General features: G+C 43.9%; 1 protein-coding gene across 8 annotated transcripts in view; it reads right to left on the bottom strand.

Moving 5' to 3' along the window:
• setd5 (SET domain containing 5) overlaps positions 1-21,306 on the bottom strand; it is a 29,158-nt gene extending 7,852 nt beyond the window's left edge. For 3 of the 8 annotated variants that reach the window (XM_067237305.1, XM_067237344.1, XM_067237337.1), the window contains exons 1-17: positions 20,895-21,306; positions 8,108-8,378; positions 7,009-7,111; positions 6,384-6,649; positions 6,119-6,183; positions 5,792-5,979; positions 5,106-5,144; positions 4,694-4,996; positions 4,314-4,462; positions 2,783-2,900; positions 2,343-2,452; positions 1,905-2,169; positions 1,689-1,772; positions 1,236-1,460; positions 787-1,146; positions 381-641; positions 48-165 (exon numbers count right to left, since the gene is read on the bottom strand). In XM_067237305.1, coding sequence (XP_067093406.1) covers positions 48-165; positions 381-641; positions 787-1,146; positions 1,236-1,460; positions 1,689-1,772; positions 1,905-2,169; positions 2,343-2,452; positions 2,783-2,900; positions 4,314-4,462; positions 4,694-4,996; positions 5,106-5,144; positions 5,792-5,979; positions 6,119-6,183; positions 6,384-6,649; positions 7,009-7,111; positions 8,108-8,178 — 2,725 coding nt within the window. In that variant the 5' untranslated portion in view covers positions 8,179-8,378; positions 20,895-21,306. Of the gene's footprint in view, positions 1-47; positions 166-380; positions 642-786; positions 1,147-1,235; positions 1,461-1,688; positions 1,773-1,904; positions 2,170-2,342; positions 2,453-2,782; positions 2,901-4,313; positions 4,463-4,693; positions 4,997-5,105; positions 5,145-5,791; positions 5,980-6,118; positions 6,184-6,383; positions 6,650-7,008; positions 7,112-8,107; positions 8,379-20,894 lie in introns of those variants that run through there. The other 5 variants (XM_067237330.1, XM_067237358.1, XM_067237323.1 and 2 more) reach the window with 4 other exon arrangements.
• Between the last annotated feature and the right edge of the window lie 2,261 nt (positions 21,307-23,567).

Below are 23,567 nucleotides of genomic sequence, written 5' to 3'. Positions count from 1 at the left end.
AAAGTCAACAACAGAATGTACACTACGTGTATATGATATGGAAGTACCGGTGAAGGGAGGGTTAGGAGTGGAGCTGCTGCTGTTGCTCTGGTGGGAGGAGGTGGACTCTGTGCCGTCCTCCAAGCTGGCCGAGCAGCTCTCATCCTGGGCCTGCTGGATCCACCTCTGAGGGGGCACAATGGGGCGGGTTCAGAGAAAACCAACAAAGACACCACTCACCAAAACATACAGCAACTAGACTGGCTTCAGTTGGACTGAACCACACACTAAATTCCCTGATGCTCTGCCTGAACGTCCTTGGCTATCAAAGCCTTCATACACAAACACAAACGCACACCGAACTGCATTCCTACATCCTCCGCTCCCAACATACACAGTACCTTCTTGTAGCAGCCGTAGGTGCCGTCCAGTTTGAGGGGCCGTGGGCGGTGGCGCTCCGGGTTGAAGGGTGAGCCAAAGCGGACGTAGTGTTTGGGTGCCGTGCAGATGAGCGGCGGCTGGGACAGCCCGGGCAGCATGTTGAGGGTGGTGGCCAGCACCGTGGGGTCGCTGGTGATGCGCAGAGGGCGCTCCGCCACCCCAGGAGCCTCCTGGGACGCCTTGTCGGGGACCTTGTCGTTGAGCCACTCAGTCACCAAGTACTAGCAGGGTAGGGAAAGGAGGCCACCATTATAGATGGGAAGTTTACCTTCCAGTATTCAAGACTAAGAGTGTCATATATACTATTTGCAACAGCTTTGACTGTTTGACAAAAGGTTAACCCAACACCTACACCTTCCAACTCACCTTCTTGGTCTTGGGGTAGCGCAGGTTGCCCTTGTTCAGAGTGGAGCTGAGGTCTCCGTCCAGAGTGTGTCCAGCTGTCGCACCGGCGTCCCCTGGGCCAGGCTCTGCCCCGACTGGGCCCTGAGGCCCCTCCTCGGCCGCTCCGCCCCCCTGCTCGGCCGCGGCCTGCTGCTGGGCGAGGGCCTGCCTCTGGCGGCGGGCACGCTGCGACGAGCTGGAGCGGTAGCGCGAGATGCGGCTCTTGGGGCGGGGCTTGGTGGAGCGGGAGGGTGGTGGCTTCGAGGGAGCAGGGAGATTGGGAGCGCCGGCAGAGGAGGTTGGCGTTGAAGCTGGGGTCTTGTCAAGCTCAACTGTCGGTTCCTGAGGAGAGTTTTAGTTACACTTTTAGTAAAGCATAAACTCTAACTAAACTAAGAAGAAAGAAATATATGACAACAATCCCAACTCACAGAGACATAGGTGGTGCGGCGCGTGCTGACCCCCATCCCCGTGCTGTGAGGGGCAGGGTTGCCCCCCGAGGGGTTCACTGCCCCCTCCTCAGATGGAGAGCCCTCCTGCTTCGCTTCTTCGGATCCTCCTCCTGTGGAGGCACCACCCTGGGTCGTCCTCCGCTTCCTCTTGTCGAGGTTCTCGAACACGTGCATGATGGCCTCCGCCTTGCGCTCCTCGCGGGTCTGCCGAGACAAGGGATGGACAAATAACGATTTAGCATTTTCCCAACAGATCACATTTTTACTAACAATTTCAAGAGAAATTAAGTAACAAATATGCATTAAATGATTAAATAGATATACTCAAAGATATGAGATTTGCACCATATGGGTATTTTGAATACATGATAAATGTAATATTTAATTCAGTCCTTTAGAATATATTGTGTTTAAATATAGTGTGGTACGTACTCGTCGGCTGGACATAAGTAGGCCGTTTTCGTCCAGCTCTCCTTCCAGCCCTTCTTCCTGTTTCACCCCGTATACAAGTCCCTCCTGAACACCAACAGACAGGAACAAAGAAAACGAAAGATCAAATGTTGACAATTAAAATATCCACCTCTAACTGTTCCATAAGGCTGACCCGGTTATGTGTGTACGACAGCCATGCTAGTAACACACACACACCTCTGGATCGCTCCCTCCTCGCACATCCTGAGCCTCTCCGGTCTCCTCCGGGGGCAGGTTGCTGTCGTCAGATGTGGCCCCGGGCCCCACGCCGCCCTCCATCTCTTTCCTCCGCGCCTTCCGCCGCCGAGTCTCCGCCCCCGCCAGGGAGGACGGAGGGGGCAGGGCAGGGGGGAACAGAAGGTTCTCACGGGGGCTCAGGTTGTGCTTCTGCACGGGGCAGTTTTGGTTGCCCTTTTGGCAGGCGCAGTCCACCTTGTAGTTACTGTAAGTTGGGAAGAAGAGGGGAGGTTGTGTTTGGCACATCCACAAAACTAACTTTTAATACTTAAGTATTATGTATATGTATTTTACATATCCACAATACATTATGTAATATGTATAATGAGTATACACATTTAATTAAGTGGGGGCCAAAAAAAAATCTTAGTGACTAACCAGCTGTTGAACTCGTAGTCAAAGCCAATAGTGACCTCCGCGTCTTTGGTGATCTGAGTAACAGCATAGATACACAAGTGGATCATGCCCTCTGCGATCATGTGACGCACCTACAGGACCAAAATCAGACAGAGATTAGTTTATGGTGATTCCCAAACCATTCATGTAGGTAAAAGAACACTGGAACTAAACTCTTTCTATCATTTACATTTACATTTAGTCATTTAGCAGACGCTCTTATCCAGAGCGACTTACAGTAAGTACAGGGACATTCCCCCCGAGGCAAGTAGGGTGAAGTGCCTTGCCCAAGGACACAACGTCAGTTGGCATGACCGGGAATCGAACTGGCAACCTTCGGATTACTAGCCCGATTCCCTCACCGCTCAGCCACCTGACTCCCTCTATCAATAATATTATTTGTCAGTTCCAAGATGGCTGACCTCTGCATTGGGTGTACAGGACCTCCTGATGAAGCGAGCGTCGTTTCCAAATGTCCGTGCATCAACGCACATCTCTACCTCGTTGAACTTGGAGTAGAAGAGAATGAAAGGGTAAGGCCTATGAGAAAGACAAAGAAGGGTTGGTTACAATCATAGTGGCATCTACCTGAGCATTACTGAATTAAAATAATTAAATGCTGACTCGACTCAGGTCTCTCACAGGCATATTAGACATACAATTCTCATGGTTACCAAACTATCCAGATTCAATTCAGTCAATTTACGGTTCTTCATTTGTTACTTTTTAGTCGTAACTTTCAGGAATTTTTTACTTTTGGGATATTGTGGTTTTGAGATAACCAGTTGAAAAAACAGATATTCTTCTCAACTTTTTTGTCATTGATTTACTCTACTATTTATTCTGTACAGTCTATTGTAACTTGTAACTCAACATAGAGTCCAGATCGAAGAGAGCAAAACTGGCAGCAAATTATTTTTGGGAAATGTCGAAATGCTCATCCAAAAAACACCACTGCACTCCGTTGGACAATAAAAAGGACACCTGCGAAATAAGAGCTTTGTAAAGTGCCTGGTTCTTGAAATAATCATGGGAAACTCGCTGCCCTAAAATCCCATTCAAAATACAGACATACGGATACACATGCACACAAAGATTCCTGGCATTATTAGAGGGATTATTACATTTACATTTAGTCATTTAGCAGACGCTTTTATCCAGAGCGACTTACAGTAAGTACAGGGACATTCCCCCAAGGCAAGTAGGGTGAAGTGCCTTGCCCAAGGACACAACGTCATTTGACACGGCCGGGAATCGAACGGGCAACCTTCGGATTACTACCCCGATTCCCTCACCGCTCAGCCACCTGACTCCCTTTGACTCCCACCTGATTTTCCCAGTTCAAATGCACACACTGTAACACTCGTGTGTGTGTGTATGTAATTTAGTTTGTAAAGAGCTTCATATTATATTAAAATCACATTTAGGAATGGTCTCAATAACTATTGAGTCAATATGAATCATTCGGTCAATTTGAATAGGTTTTGGATACGTTTTCGGGACTAAATCTTACAGGACACTTTGATGACCCCTTACAAAATCTTTTAACTTATAGGTCTTTCGTCTGAGCAGTCTGAAACTTTGCACAGTCCCTGTTGTCATTTAGTGGGAAAAATGAGCATGTCATCAAAAGTCTACGATCTCTCTCTATTGGATTTAAAGAATTTGACTGAAAATGTGTGTGCCAAAATGTAACACATTTGAAGTTGTTCCTTCTTTTGACAAATATTTTGTGCTTAACTTCTACTACTGCTGTTAACATTCACAAAATATATTTTTTCCGTTCAACCTGTATCAACTATATGCATGTACTCACTTCAGCACCTGAGTTGATGACATTTTTGTCAGAAATTCCCATTTAGGCATCCCTGTTGCATAAAGTGAAATAAAAATATTTGCCCAAGAGATCAGAGGCTCTGGAGTTGCAGTTGTGGCAACTAAGTAGCATCTTACTTTTTAAAGAAGTGTCCGTTGACCTCAAATTGCTGTTTGAGCATGACCTTGCCCCGGTACTCGATAATGAGTGTGTCTGGCTGCAAGTCCTTGGAGGCCCGCAAAATCTTCCTGTGTTTCTGCACGCGTGTCACCCGCCCCAGCTGTAACTTGTATGAAGACGTGTAAACAGGTTATTATCTCAAACTCAAAATGGGGAACTTGTCATTGTAAACAATGTCATTGAATTGTAATATTGATTTGACCAAAGTTGTCCCACAACTCTTACAAAACCTTTAGAACAATTTCAAGGTTTAGAAAAAGAAAAAAAGTTGTAAGTGAAAAATTTACAATCCTACCATCCCAAACATAGACAAAACACACAAACAATACACACACACCTGCATCTGAGAGCCCAACACAGTGTTGTTACATGCCAGCTCTGTACGATTGATGGTGTCCATCATGTCCGCCGATGCTCTGACCTGCCCCTGTGGCGACCGCGTCACAGACTCGTTCTCTGCTCCAGCGGTGGCGTTTGTGACCGTGGTGTTGGCGGCGCGGTGCAGCTGGAGCAGAGTCTGGACATCGGCGCTGTACTGGTTGGCCAGGGCCTCCTCGTACTGGTCTGTCCACTGGCGGATCTTAGACTCCCAGCCCTCGGCCGTGTTCTCGTCAACCTGGCTGGCCTCTGTCGTAGAGTTCTTGGGGGGGAGTGAAATGCAGGTTTACTATTTGCCGACAGAAAAGCTTTGACATTAAAAAGTGTGACGGTGATTTGTAATCACATTTCTGTCAGAACTACTACCCTACCTTCATCCTCATGGACTTCCTTGAACCCTCCCTAAAGGCCTGTGGAAGAAAAGAAAAAAAAGAGTATGTAAAAAACAAACAAAAAAAACCACATCAAATTCAAATGTTAGCTACAGAGTGAATATCATTCTCCTAAAAATCTCTCAAATCTTAAATGTTCTAATAATTTTAACTGACAAGCAACGTTCTAGGCCGACAAGCTAAGGGTGCATATTTTAGCATGCTAAGCCTTTTTCCTTTGGCCACTGGCGGTATGCTTAGCACTTTCTGTATGGAATGCTGTTAGCACTCTTGGCTGTTTTCACCACCGCAGCATTTAGCACACTGGGTGGTTTTCAACTAGCTCCACATTAAGGCCCAGTTAGTGCCGTCATTCCTGCCGTATCTGGCACCATTTGCCCAACCCAGTGTTAAGCACACTTGGAAATGTCTCCAGGAAGTGCACTACGCATGTAGCAAAGTCTTACCACCTACCTAGAAGTGCATTAGGCTTGGTTTGTTTAGCTCTTGTAGGTCACTTAGTGATAGCTTAGATGCCAGCACAGCATTATAGCAATGCGTCTTTTTTTACATTTGGACTCTTTGGACCATCTTTACAGTCGCTTTGAAGCTGTTAGCAGAACCTGGCTAACTACCCCATATTTCTTTAGCGCCCCCTAGAGCTCCACCCGCCTAGCGACCCCTACCTTCACCTTCTTGCCCTTGGGTGCTCCCCTAGCCTTCTCTGTACTCTTCTTCCTCTTCTTGGACTTGTTCCTCTTGACGCGGTTGACAGTGAGGGTGATGCTGGTGGGTGTGTGCTGGGTGGCTGTGTAGGACACCGTGGCGGGGGAAACCTCCTCGTCACCACTCTCTGTGGCACTGCTCTCACCCACTGGAGGGGGGAAAAACAACAGGAAACGGAAAAGATCCTCAGCTTCAGCTTAACTACAGCGCTACATCATCTTGAATTCTGAATGTGTCCTCTGATTCACACTTGGGTTCTGCCGTTTGATGCTCATCTGTGATCGTACCTGATACATTTTCAGGTTTCCTGCGCTGGCCCTCAACACCTTTCCATCTGTCCAAACCCCTGAAACTATCAAGACAAGGCTACACGTCAGCTAACAGCATAATAACTGGCTGCTAAAATACACTTAACACAATATTGTCAGATACACAAAACACACTTTTAATACAAAATAGTCATTACATTTATTGCGTATTACATCAAATCTCTTGCATGTGGACACTAATAAACAAAAAGACAAACAAGTTCCAAAATGGCCACATGTTCACCTGCAGCTCTCGCACTTGATGAGGAAGCCATCCTGTGTCAGGCTGCAGTGGCACCAGCTTGCCACGCCGCCATCCTCCTCCGAGGAACTGTCGCTGTCGGCCGAGTTCTCCTCGTCGTGGTTGGGGTGGTAGCGCGTGCCGCGGGCCACACCGTTGAGCTCCACCCGGGGGATGATGGTTTGAGAGAGCGGGGAGGCGGGTGGGGTGGGGGGAGGGGGCGCGCCATAGTTGTGATCCTGACAACACACAACGGAAGACTGTTGCATCTTCAAACAACGGGTGTTCAGGCAACAAAAAGAAAAAAGGGAAACGGAAAATGGAGACGAGTGAAAATGAGGACAAAAAAAGGTACCGTGAAACAACACAGCTGTTAACTGGAATAACGGAAGGCGTGTCGTGATTCGTCATTACAAATTTGTGTCTAATATTTCACGTCATTCCCTTGCTTCTGTTGGTTCACTACATGAAGCTTGGAATGGTATTGGCAACTACATGGATAAATGCACATATTTACGGTCGACAAAACGTATTAATCAAAAGTATTTCAAAATGAAAACCTACTGAATGTATGAGTGATACTGAGGTACAACAGAAAGTGCAGTAGAAGAAGAGGTTGTGTACTCACAGCATATGGTAGTCCCCGATACCCATGACTTTGTGCACTCCCACAACTATGATTGGAGTAGGTTTTCTCGTTCACGGCAGGGCTTGCTTCCACGGACTCAGGGCTGAGTCACAAGAGAGACAGAAATTTTGTGAGAAGCACAAAAAAAAGACATGCCAACTGTTAGAAGTAGTCCTAAGGCTGACGTGCAGACAAGCTGACCTAAATGTGAACAGAAAATGAGACCCAGAATCCAAATGAACAGTAGGTGGCATCATAGACCAAACTAGGAGCACAGAAGAAGCAGGGGAGCATTAGAGGGTTGCAATTCAGGAAAGGGAATGTTAGCCGCCATGATGTTATGCAACTCGTGCTGCCCTTTTTGCTGAGGTTTTGACAAATTATGACCTATAGCTAACAAACTCAGTCCTGCATAAAGCGAGATGAGTTGAAATGTCGGACACAATGTTGGGTCTGAGGTCTAGATATAATAAATGTCAGCATGTCTTATTTTTCTCACATGAATTGCCCCCACCCCTACCCAGAGAACTTGATTTCTAAGAAATATGGCAGACGCGGAAGGAAGGATAGGAGGTGGTGGGGGGAGGGGACCCAAAGTAGCAGCATTCCTCAGAGCCCCAGTCATGTCGTCAGGCTAAGGTTACCTATGGTACAATTGATAGACCTTTGTTACCCTGTGCTGCGTTGTTCAGCCATTACAGAACTCTAAAGGAATGCTCTTTGCTTCCTAGTCTTGAGGTTTGCACTATTCTGTATACTATGGGACAGATTAGGACTTTAAGTTCGAGAACATAAACCCTTGTTATTCATTAGCCTGTTTCAGGGAGGATCAATGGAAAGATATTCAGACAGTGCTGAAACTTTGGCCTACACTCAAATGGGGAATGGTTTCTTAACAGATTCCCTCCTTGCCTGCCCCACCATCACGCAATATTCCTGGACTCATTGGGTCTTGCTTGTGGCCTCAGTCAACTGTCTGGGGATGTGCAGATAATAAAAAGTCGACTACTAACTAAATAAGACGAACCGCAGGTCAAATTGATAAAACACGACCCCAATCACCCGACTGTAAAGCCATGTTTGATGGAACGCTACTCACTCTGATCCAGCAGCCATATCTGAGTAAGACGTTTCTGGTGTGGTGACTCCCAGTGCGATTACTATGCTCATGACGTCCAGCCACAGCAGAGCATGGAAGGGGGGGGGGGGAGAAGGGAAGGGAAAAAAGGGTAGGAGAGGAAAGGGGGAGGGAAGGGAGGGGAGGGGAATGGGGGGTGTGGACGATCACGGGGTCCGAACTGCAGCGACTGACCACTCCAGGGGTGGGGCGCCGCAGAGCCGCAGGCGACGGCTCACGGACATGAGGAGACCTGTTGAGGTTAGGCAGGCGTCAGTTGAGTGGGCTAGTGCGTACACACACACACTTTAACATTTCATGCAGAGAAATAGCAATGAAACCACCACCGGGTGTACTGCAGTCTTCAGCTTTTTTTTGCTGCCAGAAACATCTTTAGTGCCACACGACAGTACAGTATAGCTTTGGCAAAATGAGACTGACACTAGAAGCAAGATATGGCTAGATATCAAGTGTTATCAAGTAAGCAATGTCCTCATGCAACACAGATATTTTCACTTTCAATGGCTCAGCTTGTTCCAAAATAAAATGGCTGCGCTCCTTTTACAAAGCTCTCCATTTGGCTTGTGTTTAAAGATTACAAATATGAATTAGACCATGTGAGAAGCCTAATATGTGTACCGGCTGACAGGAAACAAAGAGATTGTGAGCGTCCTTGTTTCTGTTGAATGACACTTGCCCAGAAAAGATAAGCCATTGACCAGTGGAACCACACGGTCCAAGAGGACAGTTTCAAAAGGGAGCCGATCAGATTCCCATTCAACAAACCAAATGTGCTGAGTCACGTCGCTATGGATTCTGTATTGAGTATTAATGCAACTGGAGTTTTCGCCTGCCCCACCTACAGTGGCAGCCTCGCTATGGGCCTGTTGCGACAACACTGTCTCATACCCCATACAAAGGTTTCCATTCGCTGGATAGAGGGGGCTATTCAGAGAGGGGAAAAACAACAGAGACAGAACCCTGTGCCACTAGCTGTACACCCCCTCCCCGACAGGACGGGCTTATCTGTCCTCGGGCAGGCTGCAGTACCAAGGAGAACCAGTGGGGGCCGTTTCCCTCACTAGACGGCATATGAGAGCAAAAGAACGAGAGAGAGCACGTCAGAGAGAGAGGGTGAGAGAGAGAGTGAGACACAGACACATAACGACAGAGAGGGAGCGGGTGAGTCATACAGCATCAGGCTCGGCCGTCATGTCATGTGATCGCAGATACTGCTGGGACACTGACCCACACTCATCCTCTGTGTTCTTTCTCTCTCTCTTTCGCCGTCTCTCCTGCCCGCCCAGTCAGCCGTTTGACAACGGCCAGGCAGGCCGGATGGTCCGCCTGCTGAAGAGGAACCTGGTTTTCCGAACACCGTCATTTACACGCTCCTGAAATACTGAGGTCATCTCAGGGCCATGCACAGTGACTGTGAACACAGACCCACATGTGCACACACAGGGCTACGTCTAGATACCACCGGACAATGCAGGGTGTGGTTTTCACACATACAAGCAAACAAACAGGAAATTATCCAACCAAAACAAAACATCTACAGAGAAAACGAACAATAAGTATGTCCTGTAGCTAGACTACGTCAAACAAAGTTTGAAGATGTAGATGAAACTATAGTAACTATTGGCAAAAAAAAGCTCTGAGATGCATGCCATTTAAAAAGCTGTCTCCTAGCTACAGTGGCTGGCTTGCGTTCACAGTCGATGGTTACTACCACCAAGGCAACAACAAGGGTGGCTAGCGACTAATAATGTCAAGGTCAGTTGACCCTGGGCATTGTTGCACTGAATAGAATTGGTGTATTGGTGTAGACCACAGGCAAATAAGAATCAGAACAGGACCAGGTTTAGGGAATAGGTGTGGCTCACAACCTGTTTTTATATTTCTATAATGGCCCTTTGTTGTTCTTGAAATGGGCCCATTAAAATGACCCAATGGCCATAAAAACAATATTAAAAGGTGGGTTATTTAGGACATCAAGATCTGCTACTCTTATTTTCCTTTTTTTACCCCGAGTCCCCATTTTAGCCTTTCCATTCTTGTAATATAAGAATATCCAGACTTAGGTCTAAGCATTCGCTGCTGTACAGTGTTCAACACCCCACCCCCCAGAAATGTTGCCTCACAGTCCAATTTTGGAACAGACAAGTTCTGATTATGTAACAGACGGCAAGGTCACAAACGGGCAACAACTGTGTGACTGAACGCTAGTGCTAAAAAGAAAAAAAGGAAACTTCGAGCTCATGGGTGCACACTATCACAGATTAAAGTGCTTAGTCAAGCAACTTGACTTGTTAATGGCTCTGCTACTGTACCAGTGATCCATTTTAGTGACTAAAATAGCTAGTTGCTACAAAGCCACAAAGGGAGTTCACTCCTGGGCCTCTTCCAAAACAACCAGACAGTGAACTGGGAGGTTGATTCCATAAGTAGAAGCAAAGCTTTTCTTTACCTTTCCCTCCCTCCCTAGTTTGCTCCCAGGCCATGAATACTGGGCTCAAATTACCAGCAGACTCAACAAAGTCTGTTCACTTCCCTAGAACAGGGGCCATTTTGGAGAGGAGTCTGAGAGGGACACAAAATGAACAGCAGAGAGGATCCCCTCCCTCCCTCCCTCTCATCCCTTCTTATACCCCTCTCCAATTCCTTCCTTTCCTCCCCCCTCCCTTTTCCTTTCTCTCTTAGACAGGGCTGAGCTCTGCTAGACACGGTTGTACCATCGTGTCATAAATTATTTGATCCCTTTTTAATATTTAAATGATTCACATGCTCTGGTGTCCCTGGAGTGACAGTGTTTGTGTGTCATCACCATGGGAAAGAGGAGATGGCCGTGTGTGTAAACACATACACGGCGCACCAACAGCAGACTACCAAGAAAACAGTATACTGTACACAGCTCTGAAAAATAAAATACCAAAGAAAATAACTAATAAACCAATAATTATAACTATAGCCCCTATAAAACAAAATAACTTGGATAGTTAAGAACCCCAGTAAAAAAATAACTGGGACGAAATTGTATATTGAACTGACACAAAATGGAGGGGGCATTTATTTATTTTTAACCATTGAACATTGGTGATGTGTCACTGAGTAGCTTCCCCTACCTGCCTTTGGTCCCTTCCCCCACCACACACAGCCTATTCAAATACCCTAGAAATACACAAACACCCACTCGCTTTACTATTTGAGCGGTCTGGAGAGTCCATTGTAATACACTGTCGAGCAAACCTGCCTCTAAGCAACACCAATGTGTCAGTTTAGACTCCTCGCCGTCTGTGGAGATTACACTCGCTCCCTCACTCACAACCCCCACACAAATCCTCAGGGAGTCCGGCCTACGTGACGTTCTATCTGGGACGTGGACGCGCTGTTCCCTGCCACGTGTTGGTTACATGAACAGAAATTAAGTCCTATCAAGGAGAGACACAACAAGGTAATAACAGATGCAAAGGTAACAAGATGAAGAACACTGACAGAGGGTGCGATGTAAGCCCAGTTTCTTGTGGAAGCCTCTGGAAAAATATATGAATAGCTGGATTAGGTATTCTTTACACCTCTCTCTCTTTCTCTCCCATACATACATACATACATACATACATACATACATACATACATACATACATACATACATACATACATACATACATACATACATACATACATACATACATACATACATACATACATGATGTTAGGGACCTATTAATCATGTGCGTACAGACTGAGATAAGCACTTCATTTGCTCTGCAGGGGATATGCATAAAACATCAGCGCACCGACTAATCTGGTCCCAGTTGTACCTGATGCTTACAAAATACCATTAGCCTGACTAAAATACAACATGCTTATCAAGAGAGGCTACAATGGCTACTTGATTGCTATATATGATGATATATACTGTATGCATACAGACACATTTATTAATTCTGTGTTAGGGGTGACAGTGAGAGGAGTGCAGAGGTTTTGGGGTAGCACAGCTCTCAAAACCTTCCTCTTTACTTTCCTTCAAATAAAATGTTTCCCTAAAGTAACGACACAATCGAAATTGCATTGACCACAGTGGCCTTCTGCACACAAGAAACAGTTTTTCTACACACCACAACCAACCCCATGTCCCCTAAACCCAATTACAAAGCAGAATAGCAGTCTAGATCAGATATGGCGACAGGACAGCCTGCCAACAGGAAGTAAACATCTGATAGAGTAACGTTGAGGATGATTCTAATGGTGCTACGTGAACAAGGGACCAGGCGAATCCTTATACGGTCAATTGTTCTCAGCCCATCTTTTTCTCTCAAGTGGCCCTCCTATCATACTGTTTACCTCTAACCAGCTGGCTCAACACATTAACGCATGGCATTGTTGAAGTAGAATGTTAAATTAAAATCGTTTGACATGTTGCCCACCCATACTAGGTTGACTTCTGAAGAGAAAAGGGATGTAAAGATACACTGAGGTCACAATTCGATGCAATTCACGTGTTTATTATTATATATATATTTTTTTTTTTTTACTAAATGACATCGATGACAAATTGACTAAAATGGGTTAATTTATTTCTCAGATAACTAACAAAGATTATATATATATACAGTCAGGAAAAAAAAAGTATTTGAACACCCTGCTATTTTGCAAGTTCTTCCACTTACAAATCATGGAGGGGTCTGAAATTGTCATCGTAGGTGCTTGTCCACTGTGAGAGACATAATCTAAAAAGTAAATCCAGAAATCACAATGTATGATTTTTTTAACTATTTATTTGTATGATACAGCTGCAAATAAGTATTTTAACACCTGTCTATCAGCTAGAATTCTGACCCTCAAAGACCTGTTAGTCTGCCTTTAAAATGTCCACCTCCACTACATTTATTATCCTAAATTAGATGCACCTGTTTGAGGTCTTTAGCTGCATAAAGCCACCTGTCCACACCATACAATCAGTAAGAATCCAACTACTAACATGGCCAAGACCAAAGAGCTGTCCAAAGACACTAGAGACAAAATTGTACACCTCCACAAGGCTGGAAAGGGCTACGGGGAAATTGCCAAGCAGCTTGGTGAGAAAAGGTCCACTGTTGGAGCAATCATTAGAAAATGGAAGAAGCTAAACATGACTGTCAATCTCCCTCGGACTGGGGCTCCATGCAAGATCTCACCTCGTGGGGTTTCAATGATCCTAAGGAAGGTGAGAAATCAGCCCAGAACTACACGGGAGGAGCTGGTCAATGACCTGAAAAGAGCTGGGAACACAGTTTCCAATGTTACTGTTGGTAATACACTGAGACGTCATGGTTTGAAATCATGCATGGCACGGAAGGTTCCCCTGCTTAAACCAGCACATGTCCAGGCACGTCTTAAGTTTGCCAATGACCATTTGGATGATCCAGAGGAGTCATGGGAGAAAGTCATGTGGTCAGATGAGACCAAAATAGAACTTTGGGCTCATAATTCCACTAAACGTGTTTGGAGGAAGAAGAATGATGAGTACCATCCCAAGAACACCATCCCTACTGTGAAGCATGGGGGTGGTAGCATCATGCTTTGGGGGTGTTTTTCTGCACATGGGACAGGGCGACTGCACTGTATTAAGGAGAGGATGACCGGGGCCATGTATTGCGAGATTTTGGGGAACAACCTCCTTCCCTCAGTTAGAGCATTAAAGATGGGTCGAGGCTGGGTCTTCCAACATGACAATGACCCGAAGCACACAGCCAGGATAACCAAGGAGTGGCTCCGTAAGAAGCATATCAAGGTTCTGGCGTGGCCTAACCAGTCTCCAGACCTAAACCCAATAGAGAATCTTTGGAGGGAGCTCAAACTCCGTGTTTCTCAGCGACAGGCCGGAAACCTGACTGATCTAGAGAAGATCTGTGTGGAGGAGTGGGCCAAAATCCCTCCTGCAGTGTGTGCAAACCTGGTAAAAAACTACAGGAAACGTTTGACCTCTGTAATTGCAAACAAAGGCTACTGTACCAAATATTAACATTGACTTTCTCAGGTGTTCAAATACTTATTTGCAGCTGTATCATACAAATAAATAGTAAAAAAAAAATCATACATTGTGATTTCTGGATTTTTTTTTTTTAGATTATGTCTTTCACAGTGGACATGCACCTACGATGACAATTTCAGACCCCTCCATGATTTCTAAGTGGGAGAACTTGCAAAATAGCAGGGTGTTCAAATACTTATTTTCCTGACTGTATATATATTTATAAAAGATATTTTTTAATATATATCAAACTCAAAGATCCCTTTTTATTTCAGAGGTAGGGAATAAAACATGCAAAACTATGTATTTTTCATTTTCTTTGTAAAAGTGAAGCAGAAAATGTATCCTTTGTCTTCAACTAAAGTTTTAAACAAATCTCAAGTCTGATAGATGAGTAAAACAAGGAAAGTATCTTCAACAAAACAAACTAAGACTTTGCCTGTGTTCTTATCTTGGAATTTGCCTTGTTAATCTCAAAATCTTAACCTGCGGTAGAGCATTCACAAAATAAATGCAAGCAGCAACATAGTAGCTAGTGCCTACTTAGCTGTCACCACCCTTTTGTCTAGCTAGCTTACGTTCCTTCGAACTTGGTCAACACCCACACAGAGCGTACCACCACAGCTTTGCAGAGCATGGAATAAAAGTGCCTTGTAGCTGCATATATGAATGCCAGGTTAGCGCATACCTTGTTGCATGTACTGATGGCTAAAGGGGAAGTCAAAAGTAGATAGGGTACTCTGTTGTTTACAATTTTCGATTTTAATCAGCACATTTTAACCATCTCATTACATTCATAGAAGAGAAGTCAATCGACATGGCCTCGATGGCAAAAAGGGAGATATCACCATGTTGTGATGTATGTGCGTGTGCAGGAGGGTGCAACCGTCCATTACCACAACAATGTCCAGCTGTCTGAATGGACCCTGACCAGACCAGGGGATGAGGGGGACACAATGGAGAACAAAGGGAGCGCGGGTGCCATAAGGGGGGGGAGACAAGAGGGTGAGAGTGGATGACAGAAGGTCTGGTGTGACACAAAATCAATCATCTGTTTTTGGGGCAAACAAACCGGGGTCTGTCTACATAAGACTGGCTACGCAGCAAGTGAATTTGACAACGACATAGCTGCATGTTTGGGGTTGGCCAAACGTGGTTTTCCCTCGCTATCACTTTCCACTAGTCAAAATCCAGACACTAGAGCAGTCTTTGAATAAATTACAAGGGGAAAAAATACTTAACTGATCTGTAGCTGGAAACGTAATACAACGATTTGACATACAAAGTCAATGTGGTCGATGATGATGTGGCTAGGCTATGTTGAACGTGCAGATGGACAGTTTAAAAAAAATCTGGATCGGTTGCCAATTGGGTGGTGAGGGTGGAATTTCTCCCTAAGAAGTCTGGGAGACCACTAAATTATTAAAAAGCATGTCCTGTTAAGATTAGCATTGTGTGTTAGCATAACATCATATGCTTAATATTTGTCCATTGGATTTTACTTTATTCTGATTCATTACTGTATTACCTTTATCTTTCACCTGTCTCTCTACTGCTAAATGTCCCCAAGTGAGGATCAATAAAAGTATTTTCTATCCATCTACCATGAAAAAGACACAATCTCCTCTGTCACCTCCCCACGTGACTATTGGCTGTGACAAACACATTTGCATTCCATTTCCTCCTGTGGCCAAAGCTCTTATCCAGCGAGACAGACGAGTCAACCCCTCGCTCCACCTCATACTAAACCTCAAGAACATTTACACAGTAATGCTGAGCTAATGTGACACGGACAACACTAGAAGCCATTTTGATTAGCCATGGAGTTCATAGGTTGTTTTTTTACTTTAAAGAGTAAAATAATATATAAATAAATTATTTATAAGTGCATCCGACACTGTTTTTTGACTAATTTCACTGAAGTGAAAAAACTGTCAGCTGCACTTTTAATTACTTTTTCTACAAACACTCTTTTGTTTCAAGCACAGCCCTGGAGCACTGCATAAGAAGTTAGGTGTTGAGCATTTCAACTTTGATGGGAAAGCCCTCCCTGATGGGGTTGTTCCTTATTTGCTCAGTGACAACACCCTCTGAGCAAACACACATACATTCAGAAAAACTGTGGCTGTGTGGTTTTGCAATGTTTTTGCATGGTGCAAGCCAATCTGTCAGTATTTTAAGCCAGGTTATTTCTTTATTGGCCTGGTACATAATTCAGAGGTAGAGCAGGGGTGGGAATGATAGTAGGGGCTAGGGTGTAGGGTTGGTGGGGGGGTCAATGTGCTGAAACTTAAAATGGCCGCATGGGGTTCAAAAGGAGAGAAACAAAGATATTGCTAGAAATTTTCTTCTGCCACGCGCTACAGCTCGTCTCATGTGGCATTTGTAAGCAAGAACTGTACAGTGGTGGTGTGGGTCAGAGAGACAGCGCCTGTGTGAGTGTAAGAGAAAGGAAACTGAAGAACGGAGCATAAGGGTGCAAAAGCAAAGACAACAGAGGAAGGAGGACATGAGGAGAGAAGGGAGGGAGTGAAGAGACAAGCAAAGAAATAGAGCTACAGAGAGCGAGGCACACAAGAGGGATGGTTACGTAGTTTGCCTGCTCCTCCCCCTCCCCTCCCACTCTTGTTTTTTTCCCAGCCTCCTCCTCCATTATTCTGCCAAGAAGCCTTGCTCCTCGCCACACAACAGAAATTACCCAGCAGAGCCCACTGCAACACGGCTCCCACAGTGCTGAGGACGTGCTGAGGAATAAGCGTGCCCCATTGGACCAGCTACAGAGCTCCTGGGCCAATCAGAGGGCACCAGGGAGACAGGCGTCACAACGACTTGTTTTTAACCCCATTGTGCAAGACGGGCCAGCAACACAACACAGAGCAGCTGCTAGAGGGAAGAGAGAGAGAGACAGAAAGAAAATAGAATATAGAAAGAGAGAGAGGAAGAAGGCTGGGGAAGGAATGTGATAAGTCACACACAAAACACACCTCCCTCACACAAACGTTAGGATGTTAGGTATGCAACTTTTATTGGCATAAAAAATAAGCATACAAGCTTTTCCAAATCCACAATGAACATAATAATAATCTAACACAGAAGACAAAATATGAAGAAGATGAACAAAGAACTGAGTTAGTTAGGCTCTGATATCGTGACCATTGTCTATGAGGCAATGGTTGCCTAGCAGAAGCCAAAGAAAAATCGCCTACACTGCTATGAAGCAAGGTCAAAACTACAAATGGTCTTGAGACATTTTACAACAAACAGGGTTCTTTCATTTGAATTTAAAGATCCACAACTGAATTTGATCCTCATGTTCTTCAACCCAAAAAACACTGACTCGGTGCTCAAAAAAGAAGAACACACATTGCATTTACATGTCAATAGCCACACCTGCCCTCCGTGTAATGTCACAGGGTGTCATCAGCATTCAAATGGGGGTCTAAAAAAAGCAAACGTTTTTCTCCTCTTCCTATTCCCCACAGCAACATCCCCCTCTTTCTCTCTCTCCCTCTCTCCCCAAGAATGGTCTGCACTGAGATGGAATCCTGTCTTCCTCTGCTGGAAATGGGCCAGCATCCTGCTTCTCCCCCTCTCACACACACACACACACACACACACACAACAGACATCCAAAATGAACTGAGGTAGTTCAGATGTTGTACATGCATATAACAGTTCATCGAACAAGACGGAACATGTGCTTTGAACTTCCCTTTCAAATGATTGGTCTTCCATGAATTTAAACATGTGTTACTCAACAGTTAATGACCACTTGCTTTTTTGAGCTGGCCTATCCTTCAACGTGAGTCAGGGCAGACTAACCTTGTACGTCTGCACATTCCTTTAGATCTTCAAAAGTTACAGAGGCCCAACGTTTGGGGGGGAATTCCACAGCCACCAGAGACACAAGCACACACATACACACAAAGCCAAGGGAAATCCAAGCAGAGGTTATTCAACAGTGCAGTAGAACCTCAAAGACACAGCTTTCACAAGAGAAAGAAAAAGGCATTTTTCACTCATTCTCATTTGGCCCTCCTAATGAAGTTACGCAGTTTTTACGTGTCACATGGCCAAATAAAGTAGGCTGATAATGGGAAATCATTTGAAATTTTATCCAGAAAAAGAAAGAAAGATGTGAGGCATTTTGAGAACGAGGAACTAGTCAGTTTGCCCATTTGAAGAAATTTTGGAGCGGCAGATTGGCTTATAAAAGAAAGCTTTTGTTTGCCCCTGTCCCAACTTGTCCATGCTTTTCTTAGGGGGGCTGTGTGCTTGTCTTTGTCTCTCAGGGAGCACACCGTTTGTTCGAGATAACAAGTGGGGTCAGTACAGGGGGAGTTTGGAGATCTCATGTTTCCAATGACTTGAAGTGGCCAGCAAGGCTAGTAGCAGGGGCTATTAAAAGACATGAAAAACTATTCTGAGAATGTGAATGCCCCCTAACACAACAGGACTCATGCAGGCAATAGACGGGCCTCAAGATCTACCCAAAAAATAAAGCGATACTTCGAAAAAATGATCAGCTACTGTAGATGTTGAGGTGGTAGAGGCAACATTTCCCTGAATGGGTTTTGAGTTAGTGTTCTTGATTTTACAGCCCTGGAAAAAATATTACGACGACAAATGCATCCACAAAACTCTTTGGTGAACTTTATATCTATCCTAAACATATTCAAGTTCAAACCCCTAGACTGATTTACATCCAACTTCGGGAACTACCAGGAAATCATTTCGTAAGAACCCGTCATACAGCACATCGGACACTAAATGTTCCTTTTGACACGGTCGTCATACATCCGGTATCACACTGGCCTACCCAGTCGAAACTGACGGAGAAAAACAAGGTTTTCTTCCCTGTTGCACACTTTTCTGTTTTGGCGGAGAAGGCATAATGTAAACGGCATATGCAATGTAGCCCATGACGTGTATGTGGTGTGTGGTGTTGTCGTAAAGTAGGGTTGTCGCTATGTCACAAAAAAATCATAGTTGATTGCCATTCATATCAAATAAACGTTTAAATGCCCCTAATCTAAACCATTAAACTCATCTTAACAATACAAGCACCAAGGGAAGTAATGCAAAGCACAAGACGTACATTTAATTTAACCGAATATATGATTGAACCACGGAAATCACAATAGCAAATTCCCCTCATTCGTATGTTTGTGCTGCATTGTGTCCCACGTAGCCTACACTGGGTAGCGCCAGTCACGCAATGTTGTTCTACCCAGTTTGCAGCACAGCAGCCATTCCATTATCGCTCCATGATTCTCACTCATGTCCTCGCCTCCTTCGGCTCACTTGTTGTTCAAATGAAAATGGAGTCTAAAAGAGAAACGCGAGCTCCCCTCTAAAATATCACCCATTCTCCTGGCCGTCACAGAGCTTGGGGGATGGGGGAGGTGGAGAAGACGGTGAAAAGCAAGTCACCACTCGCGAGTTATGGCTTTTTGGGGTCCAAGTCTCCAAACCGGGTCTTTAATGTGGCCAATATCAAACAACTGCAAGCCCGAACATTGTGAAGGCCAATATAAGCTTGATAAGGCAAAAACGTACTTACTTAGCTTATTTGCTAACTTTAAAACAAGTATAGCTTTACCCACATCACGTTGATGTCACATACATTGCCAAACTGATAGCATAAGTTATATTTTCCATGTAGTTAGGCACGGATTACGAAAATCACTGATATCATGTGAGGGCACAATAAACTGGAAACTGGCCAAAAAGTTAGCTAGCTAGAATGACGTTAGTCTTGCTAGCTCTGTCATACCCAACAATACAATTTCTGACTTTCCTAATTGTCTTTTGATGTTAAGACGCAACTTAACATTAATGTCAACAACTACTAGACAACTTAGCTACTTATCAAACTTGTCAGATAAGCAACACAATAACAAAGCAAAATAGGCGTATTGTTGGTTGGCTAAAACTTGTCTTGCTAGCTAGAGGGTTAGCTAGCTAACTTAACCCACAGCTCAGACATTTTGATATGCAGATAGCCAACTAGTTCCTGAGTCAGATTTGTTTAAAACCAAAAAAACTGAGTCTACAGTTCATAAAATATTGCAATATAATTTTGATACTTGAATAGTAAAAAACTTAAAGGACAAGCCAAATGGACCTTAAGAAACAGTATATAAACGATAAACACTCAAATAAGTCAAAATAACACTTGGCTTGCCAGGTAGACTAGACTACTATTGGAGCCAGCTGGTTAGATGGATCAGATGTATGTCGCTAGCTAGCTTGCTAGAGGCTAACTAAGAAAATGTGTCTGGGTTGTTTGAGACACTGAATGTTGTCTATGAAATGCATTGTACTCAGTTGCCCATCTCAGAGAAAGTCATGTACACTGTTAAATTAGCTATTGTTTCAAGTATTTGTGAACATATTGTATGGCTAGCTAATTGTTTAGCAGGAAAAACTGCTGTGGTTGTGTTGGTCAGCTAGCATTCTTCTATGCATTGCACGAGGACCTGACCTAAACCATGGAATATCATTCTACAGACAGACAGCACAGTGACTGCAGCATATGAACATTTTTATGTTAGCTAGCTAAACTTGAACTGTGAAAGACTGAATACAGACGTCTGTCTATGTGGGCGCAAAAAGTAGTCTTCAAGACCATCTGGTGAGCAAAAACAGCCTACAGTATTTTCTATGATGCTGAGATACTTACAGAAGGTAAGCCAAAGTATCAAATAATAACTAAAGCAGTAAACAAGCATGCTTTGAGATTAAACCACTTACCTAGAGAGACATTCCAATCCAGTACGAATACAATAAATAACTGTGTTGTATGTAGATCTTCGAGTATTCCAACATCAAATCGACTCAGACCACAAGGCCTGTACCTCGGCCTCGGCGTCTCCTGTATCCTTTGCCCTCAAAAGTAGCTCCCTCTTCTGGGGTAGAAAACAAACTTCTCACTGTCCCCACGTAAAGGTTTAAAGTTTAATTCCGTGTACTGTTTGGACACAGCACTTCCATCGAGTGTCTATGTTAAAATCCCAGTGGTTTAATCCATTTATTATGGTGTTATGAATATTTACAATCGATATTTATAAAAGGGTATATGCTGCTCTATGTGGTATAGGGCTCTGATTCTGTCTCGGGTCCTTACATTCGCTGAGGCACCCATCCCCCTCCTCACCGGCATCGACCGCGGGTCCCAGCGAAACTGACACACAACCACGCCACGGGGTTTCCTAGGCGACCATGCAGGGGCTCACTGCTTTGGGAGGGCTTCCCAGAGAAGCCCTGCCTCTTGTATATAATTGGTCAACGATGTGTCCATCGATATGGAAAATTGGCATAAAACAAAACCATTGGACAATTCGGGCGCCGAGTTTCGTTGCTCGACGACGCACAGGAGGCGTATCCTTTTTTGAGGAGGGGTTATGGACCAGTTCAATCTTGCAATGTGTACTGGTGGCACACAGGATTGAGAGCAAGTGAATGAAAGTTGGATTCGGGGAGCATTCTATACAGAAAAAAACGGATCTGTGTTTTCACAATTGAGGGACATTTAAATCATTAAATGCAAAAGCCGTGGAATGTATTTCTTTCTATAGTGGGATTATATTGTTTAAATACTTTTTTGACTTGGTTGGGTATGATCATCTCAAAGGGAAAAACCTTCGTTACGTATACCGATACAGAGTAGCCAACCTTTAGCTACACAGGGTCTCCGGTGCGCTATACCAGGGAATATGTAAGAGCCCCACCTAAGTCAAATGAATGGAGTACGAGGTGTCGCTCTTGTAAAATCTGGCATGGGATTGGACAGGGAAATTACCCAGTTTACGGACTGCATTCTATTACTGCTGGTCCCTCCTCCTCCATTCTCAAATATGTCCAGATACTTCTGGAGATAGCGAGGGACAACACTCTTCCTTAATAATGCCATGGACTACATATAGCCTACCATCAAAAATGGCTGTAGTGTGTATTTTTGAAGATCAGAATTGGTAGAACAGCCGAATACATGTGATCATATTTGAAACGATCAAAAATATGTGCATTAATGAAACGGCGGAAAGCTTATTTCCACAAAATTATTTAATGCCTGACGAATACTGTAAAATTGAATAGCATAACCACTAGGCTATATTTAGATGCTTGATCTGTAGGCCTACGTCGTTGAAAAGAAGAACTTCAAAATGTCTGATATATCGGATAGGAATGAGATTTCATGCGATTGGTTCATTGGTGTCATGTCATGGGACGAAGGAAACGAATTGGGATTGGCTCAAATGACAAATGGCAACGTCATTGTTGCAGTGGTCCGAAAAACTGAATTTAATTACCTACAGATAAAAAATAAGATGTATAACCATGTATATTAAAACACGGGGTGATATGCAAGGCAATTAGATGGTTTATCCATTGCTTTATTTGGACAATAGGTAGACATTATAGAAATATGGAAGCTATAAAAATAAAGAGGCTACACGTTTAGGTTAAAATAAAAATTAATGTGAACATAGCCTACTGTAGATGTTGCCTACAAATTAGATGTTGGCTCAAATGTGAACATAGCCTACTGTAGATGTTGCCTACAAATTAGATGTTGGCTCAATGTGCTTGATACTTTTTGGGCTTAACACTAGAACCAATCAATTAGTGAATTAGGATTCAGTTTTACACAATGTAAATCAATACTGCCTTGTCTTCTCTTGTTTAGCCACTCCCCCGGCCGGAACTCAGAAAGGAGTGACACCCAGCGCGTTTAAACGTTTTGGAAAGCAAAATGTTTCGAATTTGTAACATTGTAAAACTTTTTGTAAACTGAATGCTTGATATTTAATATTACACGCAATTAAAGAAAGCAACATTTAGCATTTATATTTGAGTGGCATGAACAAAACAAAGAATTTTGCATTACAGTATAGCATGTTAAGTTAATGTTGCACTATTTGTGGGCTAGGATATCCTGGATTTGTTTATTGAAACATGTACTCTTGAATACGCTTCTCATGTTTCCCATATACTTTTATTTTATTTGAGTCATATACCGTACACTTGGTGGTTGCACACATATGGTTCTGATAGTATTATAATATGAAACATAAGTTACCTAGTTCTCCTTTAAAATAAATTCAATAATAACTTGAAAAGGAAGTGGCATTCAATTCTAAGAATTCATTCCCCAATTTGCCTTCATTTTGATAGATTATTTTTTTTGCTAACCCTTGATACGTAAACTGAGGAGACATGGGCTTGCATCTCCAAAAATAAATGTCTATGCCTTGAGATTTTATTGATGACTATAGTGAACAAAACACTGTTAACAATATGTTGTTTCCTGCATCAGCTCTCAGGCCAGGTATTAACCATATTAAGTTGTAGTAGAATGTATCCAGTCCTCCCATATTATCTCTGCTTAGCTGTTCTGAGGAAATTTACCCCATGCTTCTTCAG

This window comes from Osmerus mordax, chromosome 1 (assembly GCF_038355195.1).
Source record: "Osmerus mordax isolate fOsmMor3 chromosome 1, fOsmMor3.pri, whole genome shotgun sequence".
Lineage (NCBI taxonomy): Eukaryota > Metazoa > Chordata > Actinopteri > Osmeriformes > Osmeridae > Osmerus > Osmerus mordax.
This window is presented reverse-complemented; position numbering and strand designations above follow the sequence as displayed.